This window comes from Pseudopipra pipra, chromosome 3 (assembly GCF_036250125.1).
Source record: "Pseudopipra pipra isolate bDixPip1 chromosome 3, bDixPip1.hap1, whole genome shotgun sequence".
In the NCBI taxonomy this organism is placed as follows: domain Eukaryota; kingdom Metazoa; phylum Chordata; class Aves; order Passeriformes; family Pipridae; genus Pseudopipra; species Pseudopipra pipra.
The window spans coordinates 69,066,084-69,089,825 of record NC_087551.1 but is presented as its reverse complement, the minus strand read 5'-3'; the positions used below and the strand labels follow the sequence as shown (position 1 = coordinate 69,089,825).

The 23,742-nt window shown below is 38.2% G+C and overlaps 1 protein-coding gene across 3 annotated transcripts in view; it reads right to left on the bottom strand.

Moving 5' to 3' along the window:
* Positions 1-23,742, bottom strand: part of LAMA4 (laminin subunit alpha 4) — a 104,101-nt gene that overhangs the window by 17,091 nt on the left and 63,268 nt on the right. For 2 of the 3 annotated variants that reach the window (XM_064649733.1, XM_064649735.1), the window contains 13 exons: positions 22,601-22,742; positions 21,454-21,550; positions 20,707-20,823; positions 19,882-20,067; positions 14,708-14,847; positions 13,386-13,559; positions 12,234-12,376; positions 11,740-11,902; positions 9,552-9,685; positions 8,167-8,338; positions 5,975-6,106; positions 4,191-4,333; positions 744-882 (listed from right to left, as the gene is read on the bottom strand). In XM_064649733.1, coding sequence (XP_064505803.1) covers positions 744-882; positions 4,191-4,333; positions 5,975-6,106; positions 8,167-8,338; positions 9,552-9,685; positions 11,740-11,902; positions 12,234-12,376; positions 13,386-13,559; positions 14,708-14,847; positions 19,882-20,067; positions 20,707-20,823; positions 21,454-21,550; positions 22,601-22,742 — 1,882 coding nt within the window. The remainder of the gene's footprint in view (positions 1-743; positions 883-4,190; positions 4,334-5,974; positions 6,107-8,166; positions 8,339-9,551; positions 9,686-11,739; positions 11,903-12,233; positions 12,377-13,385; positions 13,560-14,707; positions 14,848-19,881; positions 20,068-20,706; positions 20,824-21,453; positions 21,551-22,600; positions 22,743-23,742) is intronic. The other variant, XM_064649734.1, reaches the window with a different exon arrangement.

The following is a 23,742-nucleotide window of genomic DNA, read 5'->3' as shown; positions in this document are numbered from 1 at the left end:
AGTTTGTGTGCTGCACCAAGTGTTGGGGTGGGGTGGAAGGTGTTGGACATGGTGGTCTATAACCCTGTGAGTCTCAGGAGCAATACTGGGTCCAAGGTAGGACAAATTGCATATAGTTTCCTTGTTGACAGAGGGTGAGATTGTGTGAAGAGTTCTGCAAGTGGTGGGATCTTCTTCACAGGTTTGTATCATGGCTTTGAACAGACATGACTGCAGGATGAAGACTCCAAACACTGTTTAGATTTATCAGCCTTGCATTATTATGATGGAAGGGATCAGAAGCAAAATGGCAATTTTCTCAGTGCTATTGCTCTGCAGTGTGTGTGTGTGTGTCACAGAGGAGGAGCTGATCTTGAAGGGTGAATGTTTTGCTGTCTTTTCCATTTCATACATCTGTATTAGGATGCGAGGACAATTCTCCTTGTATCTTTAAGAAAAACAAATTACATTGCAATATTTCTTTTCAAAATATAGTACACAATTTATTTCAGGCCTAGCTTTCACACTGTGATTTCACATATGAGAAGAATATCAAGTGAAACACCTTGTGCTGTAATTCAGGGTGAAAATTGGGTAGTATGTCTGCAGACTTAGCAGACACCTCCCCCCACACCTCCTCTGCCAGTCAATGATCATTTCCCTGGTTGAAGACTGTTCTCCCATCGTTTGGAGTAAAACTCAAGCTCACAGCTATATCCATTGTCAAAATTTTGTTACTATGTCACAAATGATATCATGCTTACCAATGAATCCTCTGGGCACCCATAGCTGATTCCCAGTGTTCCTGGTTCTTCCAACAAGTTGAAATCCTTCTTTTGGAACTGGAAACCCTTCATGCAGCCTTTGAAGCCGATACTTCCTGCCAGATGTGAAATAATGCTGCTGGAAAACAATGCCAAACAAGCTGCAGTTAGATAGCCCTTGCCTTTCTGGACAGACTTTTGTTGCCAAGATGTTCTAAAGGGCTTGGAAAAACTTTGATCGTTTGCTTCACTAGTGCCCAATTCTTGCATCTTTATGTAAAACAACTAATAAGCCGCATTATATGTTTTGAAAAGTCATAATGCACCAGTTCTAACAAATTTTATGGGGAGAAATACATGAGAGTTCAGAGAGGGCATACATATAGAGTAGCTTTAAAAAGATAAAAATGGATGCTGAAATAAACTGAAATAAACTAAAACTAAAACAGATTTATTTTAAAATGTATTTCTACCCCTTTAAAGTGAAAATCAATGGATTTTTATCTCCATTTTTCTAAAACTTTAGAAAAATTCTGATTTAGTTTCCTGTCTTGCTTTTACTAGCAAGCTCTAGTCTTGCCTTTGGAAGCAAATGGATCTCTATTTCTTAAAAAAAGTGTCAACAGAGGTCAGGGAAGTAAGAGTAAATTCTACTTGCTGATTTGTGGGTTTACATAATTGTAAATGTGAGCAGTAGGTGAGCTTCCAGGATCCTTTTTATGTCAGATTTGAGGTAGACAGCAGTTGAGTGTATCCCAACTGTTCCTACTCATTACTGTCAGTTTTTCAACTCCACACCTTAACAAGATATCACAACGTTACAGCATAGGGTGAATATAATTAAATTTGTCCTCACAATTCTCAAGGTGTAAGAAGAAGTAATTTGTGTAAAATCACAGTCTTTGACAGGGCAAGGAAATTAGATGGGATCTACTGGGTACCAGTCCAAGAGATAACAAGGGAACAAATACACCGAAGGAGTGAATGTGAAATCCAGAGTTTTGACCTGGCTACCTGGAAACAGTCTTTGTTCTTTAAGCAATGTGTGCCTTAGCAGTGGGATTCTTTTCACTTCACGTGCTATGATACTGTTGACATCTGCTTCTGCACTAGATATCTGTGAGTTATCTTGTAAGGTAGACATTGGAAACCTGGCAGATGAATCAAGCTCTTAGAATGCTTATTTTTACTGCTTTGGCAAAAATGGACCATCAGGTGAAGTAGTGCAGGTGTACTTGTACAAGTCTGAAATAAGGTGAGAGGAGGAGTGCTGTAGGGGCTCAATTTGCTCCTCAGTGAAACCAGCAGGAAGACGAAATCAACAGGAAGGCTTCTGCCATTCTCACTGAGATTTGGATCAAAGTGTGGGGTATCAGTCTACCTGTATAATCTTTACTCTGACCATGTGACTGAATGCCACAAATCTGCCTGTTAAATGCCATTAACCTAACAACATGTTCTAGCAACAGGAACCACAGAAGATAGGCTTTCACCTAAAGAAAGGCTTCTGAGTTCATTTCTGAACAGTTCTCAGTGCCCCATGCTCCCACGTCCCCTTAGCTTTCTGCTTTACGCAGTGACTGAGGTGGAAGAAAAATAATGTATAGTGGTACTTCTAGATTCATTTATTTGGAGAAAAAAGGCAATTGACAGAGAAAAGTGCATTTGAAGTGAATGAAAAGACACTGCTTTAAAAGAATATGAAATTTCTCCTCTAAGGCTAAAGCTAGCTTCCCACCCTGCTGTTGCTCAGCAAAGTCAGTAAAATGTAAGTCTGTCTGGAAAAAGAAAGCATAAATATCAGTAGTGGATAGCAGTAGTAGAGAGATAGTAGTACCTCATCAGTAGAATATTAACTTATGCTCCTGATGAAAATGGGATGATATCACCACATTTGGACCATATTTTTTGCTGTCTACCTTTGCCATGAGAATGAAAACTGAGTATAATATCAGAGACAAAGCTGAAGCTCTGCTTAAATAATTTCTGTATATATTTTTCAGCATTATAATCGATCATATTTTTACAATGTCTACTTTTTTTTTCTGATATAACTTTTTAATTGAGATGTTATTTTTCCTGCTTTGAGAGTACCTTCCAGATGTGTACAAGAATAACTACAGTCTGCTCAGGAAACTGCAGGCATAATTCATGTGATTCATCTTCTATCCTACATTTGTGAACAAGTCTTATCTGCCATTGAACTACTCAATTGCATAGATTTCTAGGTCCTTCTGGGCTTTTTCAGTGTTCTTTAGGCTTGATTAACCAAAGTAATTTTCACCATCCTTTTGTACTTTGTTCCTAGATCATTAATGTATTTAATACCAACTCTAAGAGAGATCCTTTGAGCATGTACTGTAGACTTTTTATATTGCGAAAATTGAAGAGTTAGTACCATGTCCTACTTTCTCTTTCCCAGGTGCTTGCTAATCCACTGCAGCTTTTCCCCTCTCCACTCCACTAGTTTTCTTAATAGCCCTTTATGACAGACCATTGTAAAGAACTATTTGAAAGGACAGATAAATTATATACTCTGTTTCTCCCTTGCCAGCCACTTTGTTCACATGTCCAAATAATTCCATGGGATTGAAAGGCATCATTTTTCCTTACCTTATATTTGTCCCTATCTTCAAAGCTTCAAGATAAGGTATTATATATATATATATATATATTACATGGAGGATATTTTAAAGAGAAATGGTATTCCTGTTAGTAGTTGTGACACTTGAAACAGCAGTTGGAGCCCTTCTGAAAATGCAGGCCTTGCTGTCTGATCCTAGGAATGAATATTGCCTATCAGAAGAGCATACTCTTCTCCAAACAGCCAGTCTGCTCTCAGAACATGACCCTGGGGTCCGGCAGATTCCTACTGCAGGAAATTAGAGTTAAAAACTCTACACAGACTAAACTTGGCTTCTGTCAAATGGCGCAATGGGAAAATGAGACTTTTTCTTTTCTTCCCACGCCTACACAGAGCCAGCTGACTTGGATCTAGAGAGAACCTGAGATGGATAAGAACTGAAATGCTTAGGAGGAAAAAGATCATCTTTAGATTTGAAAATGCAGTTGTTAGAGGGTCTTGATCCTGCAGCTAGTGCATTGCTATTTTACAAAGATCACTTTTTGCAGAGTAAGGAGGAATAGCAATTTTATATAATCACACGTTCTTTGAAAATGCCTTTTTATTTTAAGAAGCCAACTGTTTCTGTTACCCTTACTAAAACTAGGCCAGTTTCAGTAGAATTTAACTGACTGTAATGGATCAAGTCTTATCCTCGGTACTTCAGGGCTCTGAGACAGAAGAATGTCTGAGGGGTTGTTTTACATAAGGTGTTGATGCCAAAGAAAATGTTTTATTGTTAGCCCTTCAGCAAAGGTCATACAACAAAACTTAAATATGGTAATCACTTGAATATAATGATTGAATCCCAGTTGTAAACCGACCTGGAGTGCAAGATCTCAGCAGGTGCTCCTCCAATGTAGATATCTGTGAATGGCATTGCTGTTCTTTCATTGTCCACACTTTTTATATGTCTCCTGTCTACTACCAAGATCATCTTCTTAGAATTGTGATAGATAATAGAAATCTGAAAAGAAAAGCATGTGTTTAAAAATGTCATCTTTTGTAAGTCATCATGGTGATCTTGCAAAATTGATTGGATCTTTGTATCTTTTTGTTTGAAAAACTCCTCCGATTTATCAAAGAAATTGTTTGTAAAAGATTACTACTAGGAAGCTTGTTTTGATTGATCACAATTTCTCTGATGACTGAATCCTCAGGATATTTCACTTATGAATAAATCCACATGAAAGTACTCCTGTCAAATTCTGCACTGCGGCAAACAGATAAGCTCCATTAACCTCAGAATGCTTTCTTGATTTATCCAAGAAATTAGGGGATACTTCTTAAAAAACTTATTTTGTTGTGAAAGCATAAAAGGCATAATTGTGCTGTACTTTAATATAAATAGAACTATAGTTGGGGGTCAGGAATCAAGTTGAGTTTACATCAGATAAATGGCAGGAGAAGCAACTCACTAAGGGAGATTTGCATAGTCACAGTTACACTGGCTTAAACCAAATTCCTGGAAACCAAATACAAGTAAATATTTTACATCTGCCAAAGTCCAAAAAATACTGTGCATATATAAAAGGATGCTACCAAATCAACTATCTTTTCAAATGAAATGGGAAATGCTATATTTTTTGTACTACAATACATAGCAACTAAGGTGGTGTCCTAGTTAGAACAGCTGGGACCAGTTCATCACTGTATGGGTGTAACCCAAAACTGTGTATTCTATAGCCTTCCATGCCATTTCCCAGAAACTGTTATCAATAGCCCATTTACACTGTCTGCCCAGAGCAGCCTGACTTCTCAGGCTATAAACTGGGTGTTAAGAGGCCTCCGAGACAGGAGGATGCTCCTGTCCTCACACCCATTGTGGAACTCCCTGCTCTGAGGGAGGCACTGGGCATTCCTTCCTGAACCTGAGGATATATATAATCTTGGAGTCTTGGGACTTTTTTAACCACTCGTGGGAAACAGAGAAGGACTGAACCACCACTCTCAACCAGACTGCAACCACCACTCTCGACTGGACTGCAATCACCACTATTGACCAGACTGCAACAGCACTCTCACCAACAGGTTTTTTTCCCTCTCCTTTTGCTTTGGACTCAGGGGGCCCAACGAACACCACTCTGTTCATGCCCCAGGGTGCTGGGTTATACATTTGGGTTTTGTGGGTTAAAACCAATTGTTTGTCTGTATAATCGTATTTATTGTATTATTTTATTAAATTGTTATTCTGACTTATAATCACTCTTTTGAGTTGGGTTCATTTCCCCTGCCAGTTTACCTTTAAACCAGCACAGGTGGTCAAGTTAACATAATGATATGATTTTAGTTGAGGAGAGTTGTATATTTGAAATATAGAGCTGTCTTTGATATAATTTAATTTTGACTTAATAACACTTTTTCTCCCATGTGAACTGTCCTGTCCTTGGCCAATAGTACACAGAATCTGTCTAAAAGCATCGATTTATGAAGAGGAAGGGAGAGCCTTCCCTTTCCACTGCTCAGTAGTGGTGGGACTTGTATGCACTCTACTCTTCTACCTGTTCTACTATATCATCACCTGGACCCTCATCATGGGTGTTGGGAGCAATTATTGCTGCTTCGGAGTTTCTGGGATAGCTGGTTATGATAGTAACCACATCTCTACCTCATGAAATTTAGCATCATTAATCTGAGCCTTCTTCATGGAGTCCTCCAGAAGCACAGGACCATTGCTGAAGCCAAAGTCATAGAGAAGGTACAAGAAACCATTGTGCATCTCTAAGCTGAAGAACATGCTCTGTATAAAACAAAACAGCAGTCAGAAAAGCAGTATGTGGCAGCAACTAAAAAAAAAATAATAAACAGTGTTACAAGAGTGACATTGTGAAAAGCATGCTAGGAAAATATATTTTTATTTGCAAAACTATAACACAGTTATATTTTTATATTTATAATATATGTGTATATATGTACATGCACATGTAATTGTTTTATAAATTATACTTATTTGAAGACTTGGTGAACTGTTTCCCTATAGAAATAATATTTAGTAGCACAGTAATGGCAATATTCTTTACCAGCAAAGTATTCCTAATGCAAACACAACTATTTACTGTTGAAGAAATACCACATGCCCTAAATGAAAGATGTTGGTAAAAGCAATGTTGTGCTAGAATGGCTGTATCTGCATTAGCAGCTTCTGTCACAATGTCTGTAATGTCTCAGGTTTTTTTTGTCTTTTCAAAGACCTAATCAACACTGATATATTTACTGAAGGTTGAGCAATAGCTAGAGTCTATTTACTATGTATTTGGTTTTTGGAATTCCTGTCAGTTTCTGCTTTAGCTTCTATTCTGTGGCTGGATGACCTAGATTTTATAAGCAGGAACTATACTTTAGAAAGTCTTTAAGGAGTGCTTGAAATGAAGGTCTGTACCATGGAATTAGCCTTGTTCCAAAACTGAACATAAAGAAACAGAAAGGGCAGTTTACAGCATAAGTGCATCTGTGTAATGTTTTTAATGACAATGCTTGTCTTCTCTCCTAGTGTTCATACTGTTGTTTCCATGCTTAATGGAAACATGGGAACAATAATTCTCAAAACTCTACTGGAGGCCAAGAACTGCTGTCTTTGACATAGATGAGTCCACTTTCAGAAGTCATTATTTAAAGAAGTAAGAGTAGGTTTTAATCTAGTACTTTTAAATGAAGCTGCAGCGTGGCTTTGTTCTGAACAGCTTAAACTTGAAAATGAAACAGGGATTACATTCAGAATATTTATGAGCTGTCTTTGCAGAACTGAATAATGGACTGGCTTACACAGACTTTCTAAAAGTGCTTGTGAGAGGACATGGTCTCCCACAGCTGACATCCAACTTGACTGCAGCTTCCACTGTCAAACACAAAGTGCATATGTCTCCAAAAACCTCTAGGTGCTTTTGCTTGGAAGAAAAATAACTGGCCTGCAATAGAGGCTGTTAAAATTTTAACAGCAGCTGCTTAGTCAAAGCCTCCTAAGAATGAAGGTTAGTGGTAGCATGAGTAAATTGCAGCAGAGTAAATTGCTTCCCACAACTCTCCTCTGGAAGTTACTCTAAAGACAAACATTAGAGGGTTCTTCTAATGAGAGTGGATTTTTTCCCCTTCTAAATGCTTAATGCAGTGTTACATGTAGGTGTCTAGACAAGTGTCTGTCTGGAGACTGCATCTGCGAAAGAAAAATGTTTTCTGTGGCTTTCCCAGGTTGTAATCCACACAGGACTTGGGAGCTTGATGTGGAGATGTCCAAAGACAAAAAAATCCAGTGTCTTCAGAGGATATTTTCATGTGGAGTCTACTTTCTTCAAACTCATACAGAGATTGCATCACCCTCAAAGTTCAGAAAAGCTGCTGACATTTGGATCAAGCATTTTTATTTGGAGTGCTTTCTATTTTCAGTAACTTAAATATTTAACTCTAGTACACCCTGAGGCACAGTTATAAAGTGGCAGATACCACAAAGTGTCTGCTTTTTGGGAGTTACTTCATAGAAATTTCGTATCACTTTGATTGTACATTCACAGTTAAGTAAAGGTACAACTACTGGGCTTAACTGGAGTCTCTCTCGAAGTATCATCACAAGGATACGACCAGTTTGAAGTCCTGACTGTCTCTGGATGAAAGCAGAGTTCAACTCAGGGCCTCATCTTTCTGAGACCTTTTTAGAGCAAGTTCCAGTTCCCTCCTAACGTATACATGCACCAGACGAATACAAAATATTTCCTCTTTTCAGAAGTTAAGTGTAAGGACATAAGCAATTTGGATTGGGGAACTTATGATGCTCATGGATAAAGGGTACCAGCAGGATTTGGTACTCACCCCATTTATCATCAGCAGGATCAATCCATTGTCCGTAGGTGTTCGAACTTCTATGTCAAATCGAGTTACCTGGCTGAATCTTCCCCTTCTCTCAATGTTTCTTGCCAAGGCATAGCCAGAGCCATCAAAGAAATAGCTCACAGCCCGGCTCTGAGTGAAAGCCAATTTATCTCTATAAAAGAACGAGATGGGAAGGATCAGTTGGTATGCACCCATTTTAATTTGGGGAATCTTAAAGACCTTTACATACTTTATTGAAATAATTGTTCTGAACTTCTGCTTCTTCCTGGCAATGGTGAGACTGATGACTTTCTTTCAAATTTTTTTTCTATGAATTCTTTTCTGAAAAGTAGTGTGTAGCTTCGGAGGTGTATCTAACTCCTTCATCATGCTTTAATCCTGTGCTGTATGTAGAGGACAGGAAAATTCTTTGCTCATCCTTGTAAAGTGACAGGCCCACAGCACCTCCTCATTATAAGGATATACATATATTTCTATTAAGAGCTTGCCCAGTTTGTGCAGAAATCCATTTGAATTATCTGAGGCCTTTAGCTGAGCATGGACTCTGCTGGGGAGCCCAGGAGTAGCAGTTTGCGTGCGCTGTCGTGGAGAGCAGCAGCTTGCGCTCCCTGTGGGAATGGTGTGGAAAGCCACCATTTGTGCTATCCTAGCACTTCCTGCATTTTTTCCCACTGCACGAGGCAAATTTCTCTCCTTTCTCTAGAGAGGTTCTACTGTTGCTGCCTGTTGTGTAAGAAAATGCCTGCCTTGTCTGTGCTAAATGACTGCTACAGTTGACGTTCACTTCTACTTTAGGAGCTGCATTTCCCAATTTGTGAAAGGCTTATCTAAGGAATTTCTGTTGTGGATTTAAGAGTGTATGGCAGAAAGATAACTTCAGTACAGGCTTTGGTACCTGGGGGTGGGACTGCATTCAAGGTTACCAGACCCAGGAGAGCTGACTGGCTGTGGCTGTATGGCTGTATCACTTGCAGCAACATAATTTGAGTAAGGATCCTCCCTGTCCTAGACAAGCAGTCAGGTTAGGAGCGACACGGGACATGCTTCAGCTAAAATGACAGTTCCATTTTGGAAGGCATGATCAAGATTGTGAGATAGATAGTGGAGACTACAGAAAATTATAAAGTATCTCAAGTTAAAAGGGACCCATGAGGATCATAGAGTCCAACATGTATACATACACATACATACATATACATACATACATATATACATATAAAAATTAAACTTGATGCAATCAGGAGCTTAAAGTGACCAAGTTCCTTCTGAACAACTCAGTGTCACCTTCACGTTTGTAAAATAAAATCAGGACTGGTACTTGAAACAAACCGGAGTAGCAGAGTGAGGACTGGAGTGTCCCCTACCTGGCACAAGGTGGCGATGTGGTGGTGTCGATGTTATAGACGTGCTTGAAGTTGTACAGGCTGATCACATCATTGTTTAGGGTAGCCAGTTCCAGACAGCCAATGAAGCCAGGTAGGTTCAGGCTAGGAGGGAGCTGTGCAGAGGACAAGGAAGAGTAAAAGGGGAAAGGTCACACTCTAGTTAGGTATTGGGAGATCATTTGTGCCTGGGATCAGTTTTGTCCCTGTGCAATTTGTATTTTGAAAAAAATGGGGTGATACTACTGTGAATAGTCTTCACAGACCTTATCATGATATGGTCTATGGGCTGTAAGTTAAAAGGGAGCACATAAATGGTCTCACAGTGAGAAATTAGGCCAGGAAAGGCAAATGCAAACAAAAGCTTCCTTTGTAGTTTTGAGTGGAGCACACTTGGAAAAGGGGGGAAAGGGTTAAGATTTGACTAATAACCGATCTTACTCAATGTATTTGAATCTCTCAGTAGATAATTCATATCTAATGTATAGACATTGTTCACCCCAGAAAAATAACTTCTTACCATGATGAAAAGGGAGAGAAATGAGAGAGCTCTTTAAACCCAGGAGACTGGGATTCAAAGTCTGTACCAGTGGGTAATCCTCAGTAGGTATTATTTTGAAGAGTTAGCAGGATGTAGAAACTTTTTCTTTTAATAAAGGTCACTGCAAATGGAATTTAAATAGCCACACTGGTGAGGGGAAAATTCCAAAGAATAAAGCTGACAGAGCTAGTGAATCATTCTTTTTATATTAAAATATTCTGCCCTGTGGAACAGGTGTGATATTAATAACAGCTCTTGTACTTCAGAGTTTGATCACTGTAAGTTCATCTTCTCATTATTTCCATTTTGCTTATGATATAATAGTAATGGTAATACAGCAATGCAGAATATATGTAGCTGTAAAAGAAAATCAGATTCTTATCTGCAGCACAGATACATTTGGTAAATGGTTTCCCCCCCCTCTGTTTTGTCTACTATTCTGTTTAATTATGTTAAGGCTGAAACTTCCAATGGTTAGAAGTAGGTGGTACATTTCGTATTTGCAAAGTATGTAACTGGGAAGCAAAGGCAAAAGCTTTTAGCAAATAAGGCAGTATGCTAATAAATGAAAATGTGAGTTGCCGTTTTCTAAGGGGAAAGAGGCCCATATGCTGATTAAATAATACCATGAATAATTTTCTTCCCATTTTCTTTCACTTTTCTCTTTTGTTTTTCCTCTGCCCTGCTCTGGAACACACCTGGAGGGTTCATTTACTGGATGACTTTTTTGTGTGTGTATGTGTTCTATTCCCAGGCAATTTGCACCCAAGGCTCAGTAATCTAGAATTTGGATCATGGCATTATCTGGTAGTCATAACAGTGCAAAGCTCAGGAATACGTAAGTGTATTGAATTAATCTTTCTTTGTTTTTATACTGTTAGAAGAGCTGCTTGTGGATCAGTATTTGGATCTTTGTAGCACCTGCTACAGCTAGCCTAAAGAATTTAGCATTCTCTAAAGCCTTTCTAGTTATGATTTTATTCAGCCATGCAATTTTCGTAGCTAAGATAGTTCATAGCAATTTTTAAACACAAAAAGAGGAACTGGTATGCTCCTGGAAGCAGGTAAGTGAGGTGCTAATTCATTACGCAGTAGGCTCAAGCGTCTGGCACAAGTCTTCAGACATATTTTGCACAGGGAACTTTTCATGCTGTTATAAGGCTGGATTTAAACCAATGATAATTTAAATTCAAACAAATTACTATATTGCTAGTTTCCCACGTTGTCCTGATATTAACAATACATTACTTTTCATGTTTGTGACAGTTGTAAAAGAGAAATTCTAAGTACCAAGAACTCATTAACATGGAAAAAAACTGTTAGCCTGCAAGATTTGTTAAGCTGGACTAATAGACCTCATTTATGCATGCTAGTAAACAATTAGCAAGCCTTTCTTTGGTTAAATTTCTGAAAACTTGAACACCGGCTATCGTCAATATGATCATCTTACTGTAGGACATAATATGCAAGAGAAAACTGTTTTTGCCATGGCTAAAAGATGAAGTCCTATGATAATAAATGACTAAATAAGGAAATTTTCTTTATTTACGATTTCTATGTTTAAAGGGAAGTCCAGCAAGATAAGTTTGCACTATTTAGTTTTGAATACAGAATATTTATCTGACCAACCTTGAAGCCTGGAGGCACTCCACCGACATAGAAAACAGCACTTTCAGGTTCCAAATTAAGGAGAGAACCAGGACCAAGAACCTCTCCCTTTTTGATGAATTTTTCTTCATCTGTGCTGCTAAGACTGGGCACAGTTAAAAACACTTTGCCGTGTCTTCCAATCCTGTAGAAAGGAATTGTAAGAGAAGAGAGTTTCATGTTGGCTGGACTTAAAAAAGAACAAGAAAGCCTTCAGCTCCAGGAAGGGTTTTTATTTCCTTACTAGAAGACTAGTAATCTGGGGGAAGAGAAAGGGAGAAACTGCAGACATTTTCTCTTCCTCCATGTGGCCCCTTGGATCCTGGTTCTCCAAAAGCAAAGGGAATTTCCATCTATTTCAGAAGGAGTAGAACCAGGCACTGAAGATTCCTGTTGGGCAGTTCTGCCACAGCCTTTTCTGCTTGATTTTATTTTCCTACTGTTTGATTTGGGGAAAATGCACATAATCATTTTACCTCTCAATTTTGATGATGCTGAAGTAAGAAGGCCAGGTGCTGACTGGCTTGGCATCCAGAGGTATCTCCACGTCTTGGCCCCCCAGATTATAAATGTACACAAGGTTGTCATTTTTAATTGCAAGACCAATGTAATGTTTTGCCTAAAAATACAACATCAAAAGAGATTTAATGCAGAACATTAGTAAAGGGAGGGCTTTGATAAACTAAATGACACCTTTTAATATTACTATTAACAGCTATTTAAATATAAACAAAAGCTTCATTCTCTAATTGGTTGCTTTCACCAGATAAAACTGTATAGAAAAATCTCTTGATATTTTACTTTATATCAATTTTCACTGCCTTAAATACAAGGTCAGTGAGATGTCTGCTGACCATGAATTAGTCATGTTCAATGGGAAGCTATTCATCAGTATTTGGTGTGCAGTGTCATGCAGGAAATAGTCTAAAGCCTAGGTATTATGCTGCAATTAAATATTCTGTCAAGAGCGGTTTCACTCGATTTATATTCAGTAGTCATTCTTTGTAGAAAAGCTTAAAAATAAAAGACTGTCTCTTTACCCTTCCGAGGTAACAAATTGCCAGGATTATACCTGGCTTGTGAGGTGTGATTTTTTTTCTTTTAGGAACCATAATTTAAAGAACAGCTATTTCAAAGCAGTGATCTACAGAGTATACAACAGCAGCACAAGCCACAGATAAAGAAAACTGCTTATCTTGTGGGCCTCTGACCTCAGAGATTTGGAATTGACACTGTCAGCAACATAAACTGATTAAATTGTATCTCACAAAAGCCAGGTGGGTGACATTAACTGCTTCAGAGCGCCTTGGTACTAGCAGTGGAGATAGCAAGTATGGCTTGCATCAGTGTCAATCAAAGCAGTACACTCAATAGGCAGTCTAATTTCCTTTTAAGAGAGAATCCTTCATTGTTTGAGATGAGAAGTCTCAAGGACAAGAGTCTCAGGAACCCTTGCTCTTTGCTTGTCACAAAATCAATGACAGTCATATAGTAGACACCTCTTATTTTGAAACATGAAGAAACAGTGAAAGGAAAAACCAGGGGCAAACAAAATTCAAACCTATTTCAATTTTCATTTTTTTTGTTAAAAATATATGTAAAAAAAAAAACCTGAATTGTTCTCTTACATTTTTGTTTCCAAGGTACAAAATGAATCTATCTGGAGATGCTGCCAGTTGTGGATTGTCTTTCTGAAGCTTTATGTACAAGCTCATGGAAGTGAAAGATTTCAGTTCCTCCACGTTGATCTTTGGATTGACTTCAACAGATGATTGGCCTCCAAACATCATGGAAACTTGGACCTGCAGTTGCAAGTGTGCTACGTGAGACAGATTATTGCTGCCTGGGGTAATTACTTAAGGTTAATATGCAAGAATACTTAGGCAAGTACTGGCTTAGTGTGAGAGTAGAGTTGGCACCTATATGTTAGCCATGTAAAATTGCATGTTTATAACAATCCTTTCTGGAAGACGCTGTAAAGAACATGAAAGAAATTAATTCATGTAGTAAATCATATATCAGTGGGAGACATATAGTCCTAGTTGAATCAGGGCACATAACGAAATCCTTACATAGCTATAAAAATTCTACTAATAACTTATTTCTTTGCTTTGGAAGGACCATGACCAATTTTCTATTCATGAGTAATCCTGTTATATTACTGATTCTACAGTGATGTTTATGAGATGCTAATAAAATTGTAAAACCTTTTCATTTTAGTTCAAAATGCCTTCAACATGACTGAAGTAATGCTTTCAAATTGAAGCACAATATGCCTGAATGGCAAAATACATTTAAAGACCAGTCAAGCACTGCACACATACTGATTTTTCCTTTTCTTTTTTAAGTAATATATGTGGACTGCATATTTCAGCATTTTGAACATACAATAATGACCTGAATTTTTTATTTCTTTGAATGAATTCAAATACACTTTTAATTTTTGACATTGGTATTCTTGTTACAGAAAAAAACTTCATTATTTATGAAATGAAAATGTTTTTTCTCTATTAAATATGTGCAAGCCAAAGGTTCTCTTACCCTGCAGAAAATTAATTAAAAAGAAATACTGTTATCTCAGAAAAGTTTACATTAAATTGCCATAATTACTATTCATGATAACTAATACTGCCAGTTGAGTAATGATCTATTAGTTTTAGCTTTGAATGGTTTTGTTGTTGAGGCCATGTCATACACTGTGCCAATAACTTTAATAAAGTTCCCAGTGCAGTAGCAGTAGTCTACCCCAACTGCCATGATAATGTTGACTGCTTGCAAAATAGCAACTGTAAAGATTTTACTGACCTCCACGGTGCTTTGTTTCTCTAGTTTTAGGGAGGTGACAATGTCCGGATTTGGACTTCTAATACAGCCCAAGGAAATGGAGGTTATAGTAAGATGCATTTGATTACTTACACTAGTATCCAGAAGTCCCATCCAAAAGTTTTACCTTGCTTGCTACACTCCTGGTTTGTGCAATTAACTCTCTGATCCGCTGTATACTGGAAGAAATATTGTTTGCTGGTGCCTTCTGTTCTACTCTGCGCAGTTTGTCCAGGAGTTCAGGAAAAACTTCTGTAAGTTTCTTCACTGTAGTTAGAAAAAAGCGACAATGCGGTTTTTTTCCTCTTTGAAACACTGATTTTGCACCAGGAAAATTTCTTATTATCCTCTTAGATTAACTTACCTGTCTCCTTCTGCTTTAAGAACAAGTCCACACTGTAGTGTATGAGAGACAGTGATTTTAGAAAGAGTAGTGAATTATAAGAATCTAGTATTGCAAAAGGTTTTGGGAATAAGTTTGCACAAAGGAGACTGTGTTTTAAGGAGACTCCTAGGTAATACTGTGGTGAGTTACCTCTGTAATATTTTCCTCAAGGAGCTCTGCAAATGTTAATCATTTTAACCTTTTCATCTTCCTTCAAGGCAAATATATGTTAAACCCAATTTTACAGATATGGCAACTGGAGCAGAAGGATTATTTGCTCAGCATCTCGCTGGTTATCTGTGGCTGACCTGGGAAGTGCATCTAGGAGTTAGGTTCAAGAGCTCTTCAAATTCATTGTAGGGGAGATGTATAGATTGTTTTCCTCAGCTTTCGTCTGTGCATCTCTCTGAAAGGTCATACCCAGATAACAGCAATGGCTGCACAGGTGTCTGCATGTGGTTCGCAGCCCACTCTCATAATAGGAACACTGCCACTTTCAGACTGTGGTAACAGGCCTGTAGTGTACAAAAATAGAAGGCCTTAGCTGATAATGTGTGTGCACCTAAACTGTACTTACTGCCTGCCCCAGCCCTTGTGATTGGTAACCTCTTCGGCTTTCCTGCCTACATCTGCCAGAGGTCGTGAATGAGAGTCCAGGACCTTTGGTCTTTTGCTGCTGTATCTTCTGGTGGTACATGTACAAGTGTCATTGTTATCATTGGGAAATACAGGGGCTGTGTTGTGTTCAAAGGGACATAAGTCCTTTTCCAAAAAGATAAGCAGAACAAATTATCAAGAAAGAAAAATAACTACCCTTAGTTATAATCCAGTTTCATCACATCACATTCCAATGACATGTTGCCCTTTGAAGGATATTTACACATCGCATCAGTTTTCATCTTTAATTAAATGTAGGTACAAGTAGCTGAGTATAATGAAATGCGATTTTAGCTGCAAGCTACGTGCATGTAAGAAAGATCCAGCATTCAGAGTTAATTTTTAATGACATGGATTGCCTATAAAGGTTAAACCAGATTTGTAGGGTTTGCAGTTACATTTTAGGGGTTGTCAACTTGCTTCCACCTGCTCTTGTGTTCTTCCCTGCATATTGTTACTCTTGTCTGATAATCACAGAATCATAGAATGGCTTGGGTTGGAAGGAAACTTAAAGATTATCTAGTTCCAACCCCGCTGCTGTGGGCAGGGACACCTTCCACTAGACCAGGTTGCTCAGAGCCCCATCCAGTGTGTCCTTGAACGTTGCCAGGAGAAGATAGCAGAGAAGGCAAGTAGAGGGGCTAATCATCAGATATACTGAGACTGTATAAAAGGTAAGAAAGGAGAAGTAGACTCCCATCACTTTTCTATTCTTCCAGTCTGTATTGGCTAAAGACTGAAGCAGCTCTCAGCTTCATTCAGATCAACACAGAATATGAGAATATCCCATGGAATCCTACAGGTCTGCTTCTCTTTGGACAGAGCGAAAAGCTATATTTGCCTCAGTCCTGTTCTCTCTCTGCTTGGCTGTTTTCACTTGTCTTTTACTTTCCAAGTTCAGTGTAGGAGTGGGCCATATAGAGTTTTAGTTATTACAGTTATTCCCACTAAATCCTGAAAGTCCCTTATGTTCTGGGGTCAGTAATCAGATATTCTATATAACATCTACTGTATATTAAAAAGCCATTATTGTTAGCAAATTCTCGAAGTAACACAGTAATTCCTGAATGCATTAAAATTAAAAGACCAAACCCAAATGGAATGATAATCAACTTATAAAAAGTTTTCTCTGCCTTTTGAAATGAATGTTACACTGCATTGGAAAAAAGCCCACATTATTTTTATAGGTAAAAAAATTAAAAGCTCAGAAAGGGATTTAGCAAATTTCAACCACTTTTTTTTTTTTTTTTTTTTTTAAATAATCCACAACTGAATTGGAATTGTGTTTGATCTGATATCTTTTAAACCTGGATTTTCACCTGTTTGAAATTTGGTGTACGAAAATTGAAATGCTATTGTAACATGAAAATGCAAAGCTAACATCTATTACTACTAGAACTGTTATAAAATCTCAACATAAATATCTTTCTTTGGTCCTTTATAATGGCATTCTTCAACACAGAAGAATATTGATTTTTGATTTTAATAATGGGATGAAGGTAAGAGTGGAAAAGGAAAACTAGTCTTTCTAAGTGATGAAATATAAAAAAAGAATAGAAAGGAGACTGTCAAGGAGGATATACCTTGACTGTAACCTTCCAGACACTTTCTCCTTTCATGTTTCTCTTCCCAATCTGTCCTTCATACTGTCTGCTGAAGCCCACCAGTTCCTGCACAATGGAAACAGGCAGTATTCTCAGATATGCTCTCGCCCTTCCAAAAATCAAGTTCAAGCTTTATTCAAAGACAATCCAGATATGCCAGCTTAGAGGCTTCAGCTGCTTATGGTAGTGCTATCGGTATGATGATCAGGTGTTTTAGTGTTTCAGAAACCCATCTGAACATTTGTTGTGACTTTCTTTTGGACTTTGGTGGACATTCCTCCTGTCAGATCAGCCTCTCCTGGCAAAATACACAGCTGATCTGGGAACACTCCACTGTGCTTGGTGTGTCTATATCTGTCTTCCCAGGCAGTGAATCACAGTCACATCTGTCTGGAGCACTACCTGTGCCAACCTTCTATGTAGCACTGGTCTCTCTTCTCAGCTATTTCCACCTGATCTTTCTGGCAAAAAAAGAAAAAAAAGTCATGCTGCCTTTGTACCTTAAAACAAGCAAAACAAATGCCTTCAGACACAAAAATGCCATGAAAAGCTGTCTCCACAAAAGTACTAGGGCACACTTTGCTGTAGTTTGCATATTAGCATCTCTTCAACAGTGAGTTTGTGGTCAACAGGCCCTCGAGGCACTTTCATATGAATGCAGTATTTTCAAGGTGACTCCCTACCTGCAAAACCACAGTCACAGAGAACACATTTTTGCCAGGCACATCACATAGGAGCTGAACTGTTCTTAACAACTGGTGGTGCGTGTACCATGCATGCCTTTTTGAGAACATAACAAACTAGGAGAGCTGGGCCATCTTAACTCTGTTCACTCTTACGGAGCGTCTCAAATGCCACTGGAGATATTTCTTCCAGAACAACAGCTAGTACGAGCGGATTTTTTGAATCCTGACTGTCTGCTGGTGTTTTGAGCATGAAGAGCCAAATGTAGTCTGTGTTGCTGCTCTATCTGCTAAGCTGGCACTGGTAAATGTTAAATGTAAATCAAGTGTAAAGGTGAATAAAAACAAAAACCTTCATGTGTAAGCTACAACAGACTGTTTCTCTTGGATGTTTTTCATACTATTCCCTCCTGAGAGGCCAATCATATCCACATTTACATTATCTTAAATGGGAATTAGAGCCTATAGCCCATAGCCTAAACTCTGCTCAGTGGTAATCAAAAATATTTTACAGCAATGCAACACAATTGCTGTTAAATTAACTATATGCTTATGGAGCTCTGTGCAGTGACTAACAGTGAGCTTACCTATTCCCAAAAGGAGCAGCTCACTGTTTCCTTTAGATGAAAAACTCAGAGAAATCTGAGATTTTCTCCAGTTCTGGAGACAGAAATTGAGTTATTGAACAGCTCTGAATTTCTTCTTGCAGAGGGAACCACTCCTAAACCAGTTCTTGGGAGCACTGGTTTCACTTAATGAAAAATACTAGTATAAGGGTCTTATTCATTACTGAATTCTGAAAATAACATGACCTTTGGGTTTCCCTGACCTAGAGGGAAGAGTGTGACTTTGGGACGCTAGAAGCAACATTGGGTTTGGTACTCATTTGGTACTCAACACCATTTGCAGTAAAATGACAGCTGAGTTGCCAAGTTTCTGACGGACAAGGGACTTAGGGCAGCAGATCTTAGATTCGGACTTTCTGGATATAGAGTCAGTGGAGTTATGGACCTTCTCTGAGGCACTTGCAGAAGGCAAGACATCACTGAACAGTGTTGCAGGTGATGGTATCATCAAACGTATGAAGGAAATTATTTTATGGCAAGATTTCCTTGCCATAAATACCTTGAGATTAGTGAGCCTCCTGAGCAGAGCCAGGAATACATTGAGCAATAAATAGTGGTGCTTGTTACCAATTTTTTATTCTGAATATTTTAATTTCTAGATTGATTCTTTTCTTTCGCAATTGTTCTTTTCCTTCTTTCAACAGTCACTTCATTTCAGCTTCACTCTCACTGCCTTTTTTCCACTCTTGCCTATTGTCTTCATTTCAATTTTGTAGTCTGCCCTAGGGTTTTTTTTTTGTGTTTTTATTTATGTTAAATTTTTCATAACAAGTTTTCTAATGTTTACTTTTTCTTCTTCCCCAATAATAAAAGTGGAATTAATGTGATGTTTACAAGCTTTTCCAGCAATCACCCTGCTTAAATATTTTATTTCCTCGTTGATCCTCTTTGCCCCCTTTGTTTAGACTACAAGCTCATCGAGTCAGGACCATTTCTCCTCCATGTTTGTACTACTGAGGATGAAAGGGCTCTGTTTTGAAATGCCTACCAATGTTAAAAACCAAAAAAACAAAACTAAATCACCAATCATAATAGCAAGAAGTGTTTAAACAAGCTGTCTACCATTCAGTGTTACTTTGGTACCATGATAAAAATGACTTAGAAGCCAATAAGTCTTCATCACGTAAGTGTTTTAAGTAATTTTTGGAAATGCACAAATATCTAACACTTTTAAAATATAGTCAAGACTCTAGACAACCACTAATTTTTGAAATGATTTCATGGAGGTAAAATGTTAGAAGATTATACGCAATGAATATGCAATGTAAACAATTCATACAACACGATGTTATGGTGATTCCCCGACTTTTTAATGCTAAGGAATGGCAAAATTCAAGTCACCATACCTGCATCCCCAGCTGAATGCACAGCATTGTCGTATGCCTCTGAATTGTGCTGGAAATCTTGCAGATTTTGAGACCATAACCTCACGTTCTCACCCATGGGGGTCGTAGCCTCTGTTACTGTCATGGTAGCACTTACAGCCTCTGCAGTCTTCTGTTTAGCTTGCTCCAAACGCTCTCTGGCCGACTCTACAAAGAAGGAGTAAGGAGAAATGAACTCTTGCAAAGGTTCAAGTGTGTTGTTTGTCCTGTGCCCACCCTCCCCCCCCCCCGTATGTCCTGTCCCCACCACCAACTCCCAGTGTCCCCCTTCCTTCTTCCTCCCAGTTCATATACTGAGCATGATGTCATATGGTATGAAATACCCCTTTGGTCAGTCAAGGTCAGCTGTTCCAGCTGTGCCTCTTGCTAACTTCCCATGCACCCCTAGTCCCCTCCCCAGCGTGGCAGTATGAGAAGAAGAAAAGGCCTTGGCTCTGTGTAAGCCCTTGTCAGCAACAGCAAAAACATCTCTATATTATCAACCTTGTGTTCAGCACAAATCCAAAACACAGCCCCATACTCACTGTGAAGAAAGTTAACTCTACCCCAGTTAAACCCAGCACAAGGATCAAGAAGAATGTTCATAATTTCAGGTGGCAAAACATTTATTTCATTATGAATGTGTTAAAGCTGGGTGTTTGCTATCTGGGTCTACTAGTTTCAGTCAAATTCCTTTAGGCATCCCTAGTACTGAAATCTTAATAGTAACTTCATAGGTCATACGGAAAGATAAATATATGTTCTTGAATGTACGAAGATAAAGCATCATAAAGGTTAAGTTCCAACCTGGGTCTGCTGATTGCATTTTTGCAACGGCTCTCATCAGTTGGTTTCGCAGAACATTCATTCTGGCAAAAGTGCCATTAACCTGCCAGCTGGTGTCTGCAACATTATAATCATTACCTGTGGGGGGAAAATAGGAGGTAAAGTTGAGCGGCATCAAAGTGACGTTCAAAAAGGTAAATTTAATTCTGTGGAGGTGTGTTATTAGGCATTTAATACACCACAGACCATGGCCTCTTTTAGTACAGGACATACTAGCACTCTCGACTTCATGTAATCTAAAGGAAAAAGCAGCCTTGCAGCTCCCAGCCACTATTTGCTTGCCACAGGGTGTCTTACAAAAATCTGGAGACCTGTATCTCAGTCAGTACTCTCTCTCTTTGCTTTACCAGAAGTGCTGGGAATAGCTGCAACAAGTATACAGGAGAAGTTTTAAGGAACTCAGAAAGTCCCAAAAAATTGAAAAGGTAATTCTGCAATTTTAGAGCTTGCTTTCTTTCACAGTGAACAAAGACCAAAATCCTTTTAGATTTTGGTGAAATTGGTGAAATCCAGTTTGCTGAACACTTATACTGCGATTTGCTTTTAGTTGAACTACTAAACTGAATATATTTACCAGTGAACAACTGTTTGCAGGGTCACATATTTAAACAGTGATGTGCCTTAGTGCCTTAGTGATGTGCTTTTAAAATTTACTTTAACATGCATGCCTTTATGCTGACTGGGAAAGTAGAAAGGACGTATATTTACTGTCATATGCTGTCCGTTGTAGCTGCATGGCTCGGATGAGAAGTTCTTCACTTTTACCTTTATGGTAGATGACCTGAGTATCAATTCCAACTGCAGCCTACAAGTATGTTCCAAAAAAGAAAGTCAGAATAATGTTTACCGAATGTTCTGCTTTATCATGTTCAATTATGGACAACATATTACCTGCATATAAATGCAATTGCAAAGTCACTGCAGTTTCGTTACCTTTGTTAACATTTAAGATTGGCAAAAAAGACTGAAAAGCAGAATTTTTTGTTTTAAAAACATTTAGAGAAATGTGTGGTTTTCCAGACAACACTACTGAATAACAAAGGTTCAGAAAGCACAAAAGTCCTCTTAATTTATCAGCTCCAGTTTAGTCAACATGACACTCATGCTGCATGTTAGGCACTGACTATCTGTCTCAGATAGGTGCTGAATGTTCGCACTGCATGGGGAGCTGCCTTGCAGTCTGCAATAGCATGCTGGAAACAGAGGGCTGGACTTGAAATCCCACAGCTCTCTGGGGTTCAGGCCCCTTTAATCTACCGAAGTCCTTTTGCTATCCCACTAATAAATTGTTGGTAAATAGCATGTATACAGATTGGAAACTATATATGTACAAAAAATACTTATAAAGTATTCTAGAACAGTAAGGCCAGAGATAAAATTAGCATCCTTATCCTTACGCTGAGTATATGAGTGGGCTTTGTCCCATTTTAACTTGATTTTCTATGAGAAACAGTGGTGCTTCTGTTAGATATCCTGACCACCTTTCCTGCCACATGGCACTGAGTGAACTAGTAGGACTCAAGCACTAAATGCCAGCTCAGGTTCCCACAAGGCCAGGAAGTTTTCTGGACTTTCACAGAAGTGTCTCAATACGATTCACAACACAGAGCAGCATCACTCTGTGATGAGATAGGGACGGAAGAACCTGTTGGATCTTTTTGAATATCAGGGAACTAGACTGGCAGAATAATTAACCACATAGGATTTAATTCAGGAAATAATAAAGGGAAAATAGATGTGCAATGAGAAGTTCAATGCTGCCAGTTAAGCTACATCTTGTTTTTAATTTACACTTACGTGTCTGAAGTCCTTGAAGCATTGCAAAGTAAAAGGTGATGTTATGAAAATTACTTACATCTTTAACCCGGTTTGTTGTGTTCAGTGCCAGCAATGCAGCTTTATTAGCTTCTTCAATATAACCAGCAATGTTTTCATACACATTTGAAGCATTGATTGCCCTTTGTACCAAACCATTTGAATCAACGCCATACAAATTCCTGTTAAAAAGAGAGTAAAAGAAGAAACCAAGCTGAATCAAAGTAGTTTCAAATTGATCAGTATTCTCAACATTATGACTACATAATCACACACACAAATATACTTAGCCTAAGTGGTAGTCTCTTCATTGTGTATGACCAATCTGGAACAGGTGAAAATTATGTGGATAGAAGGTACTTCCCAGTCATTTAACTCCGGGCATTTTGCACTTAACATCTATGTGAGCAGGAACACGTGACTACTGAACTTTTATCTTTTTTTAATCTAAATTAGATATTCCATAAATTAACAGAATAACAGATCTATTGGTAGTCCTTCTTTAGGAATAACTTCTGGCCATGAATGGAAAGACCTTTGTGTGCCAGTGACCAGGATAGATGTATCACTGGCATGTTTATATTTTCCAAAAGTAGGTGGGAAAAGAGAGAAGATCAGATGAAGAACTACTCATGGTCATGAAACTTTGCAAGAAGTTAAATTTAAAAAACACAAGACAACTTTGATGGCATGGTTGAGCTTGATTTGCATATTAGGTGATAACTGGGAGATAAGGAGATATTCCAAATAGCAGCTGGTTCAGGGCTCAACCTTCAGCTATTAGCAATTCTGAATCAATATTATTTTTTAGTGTTTTAGTGATAAGCAGATTTCACAGTATATATGAGATATAGATTTAAATATAAATATACATATTTGTATGTGCGTGCATTCACTTCAAAGTGTTTGCACACTCAGGGATTGCTAAATTTCCAGATTCAGTGTTGTTGCAAGAATTTTCAGCTATATTCCCTTAAGGCAAAAGAATAAACTTTATCAAATAAAATCTTAACAGGCTAATAAAGCAAACTTATAAAACCAAAATGATTTGAGGTCAGGCAAAATGTTTTAAAGGATTAAAATTTCACTGCAGGACAATCTTCTTAACAAATAAAAGAGTCAGCATATTTCTCTATGGATATTTTGTAATTACTTTTGTTTCCTTTTTGTGAAATTCCTAAT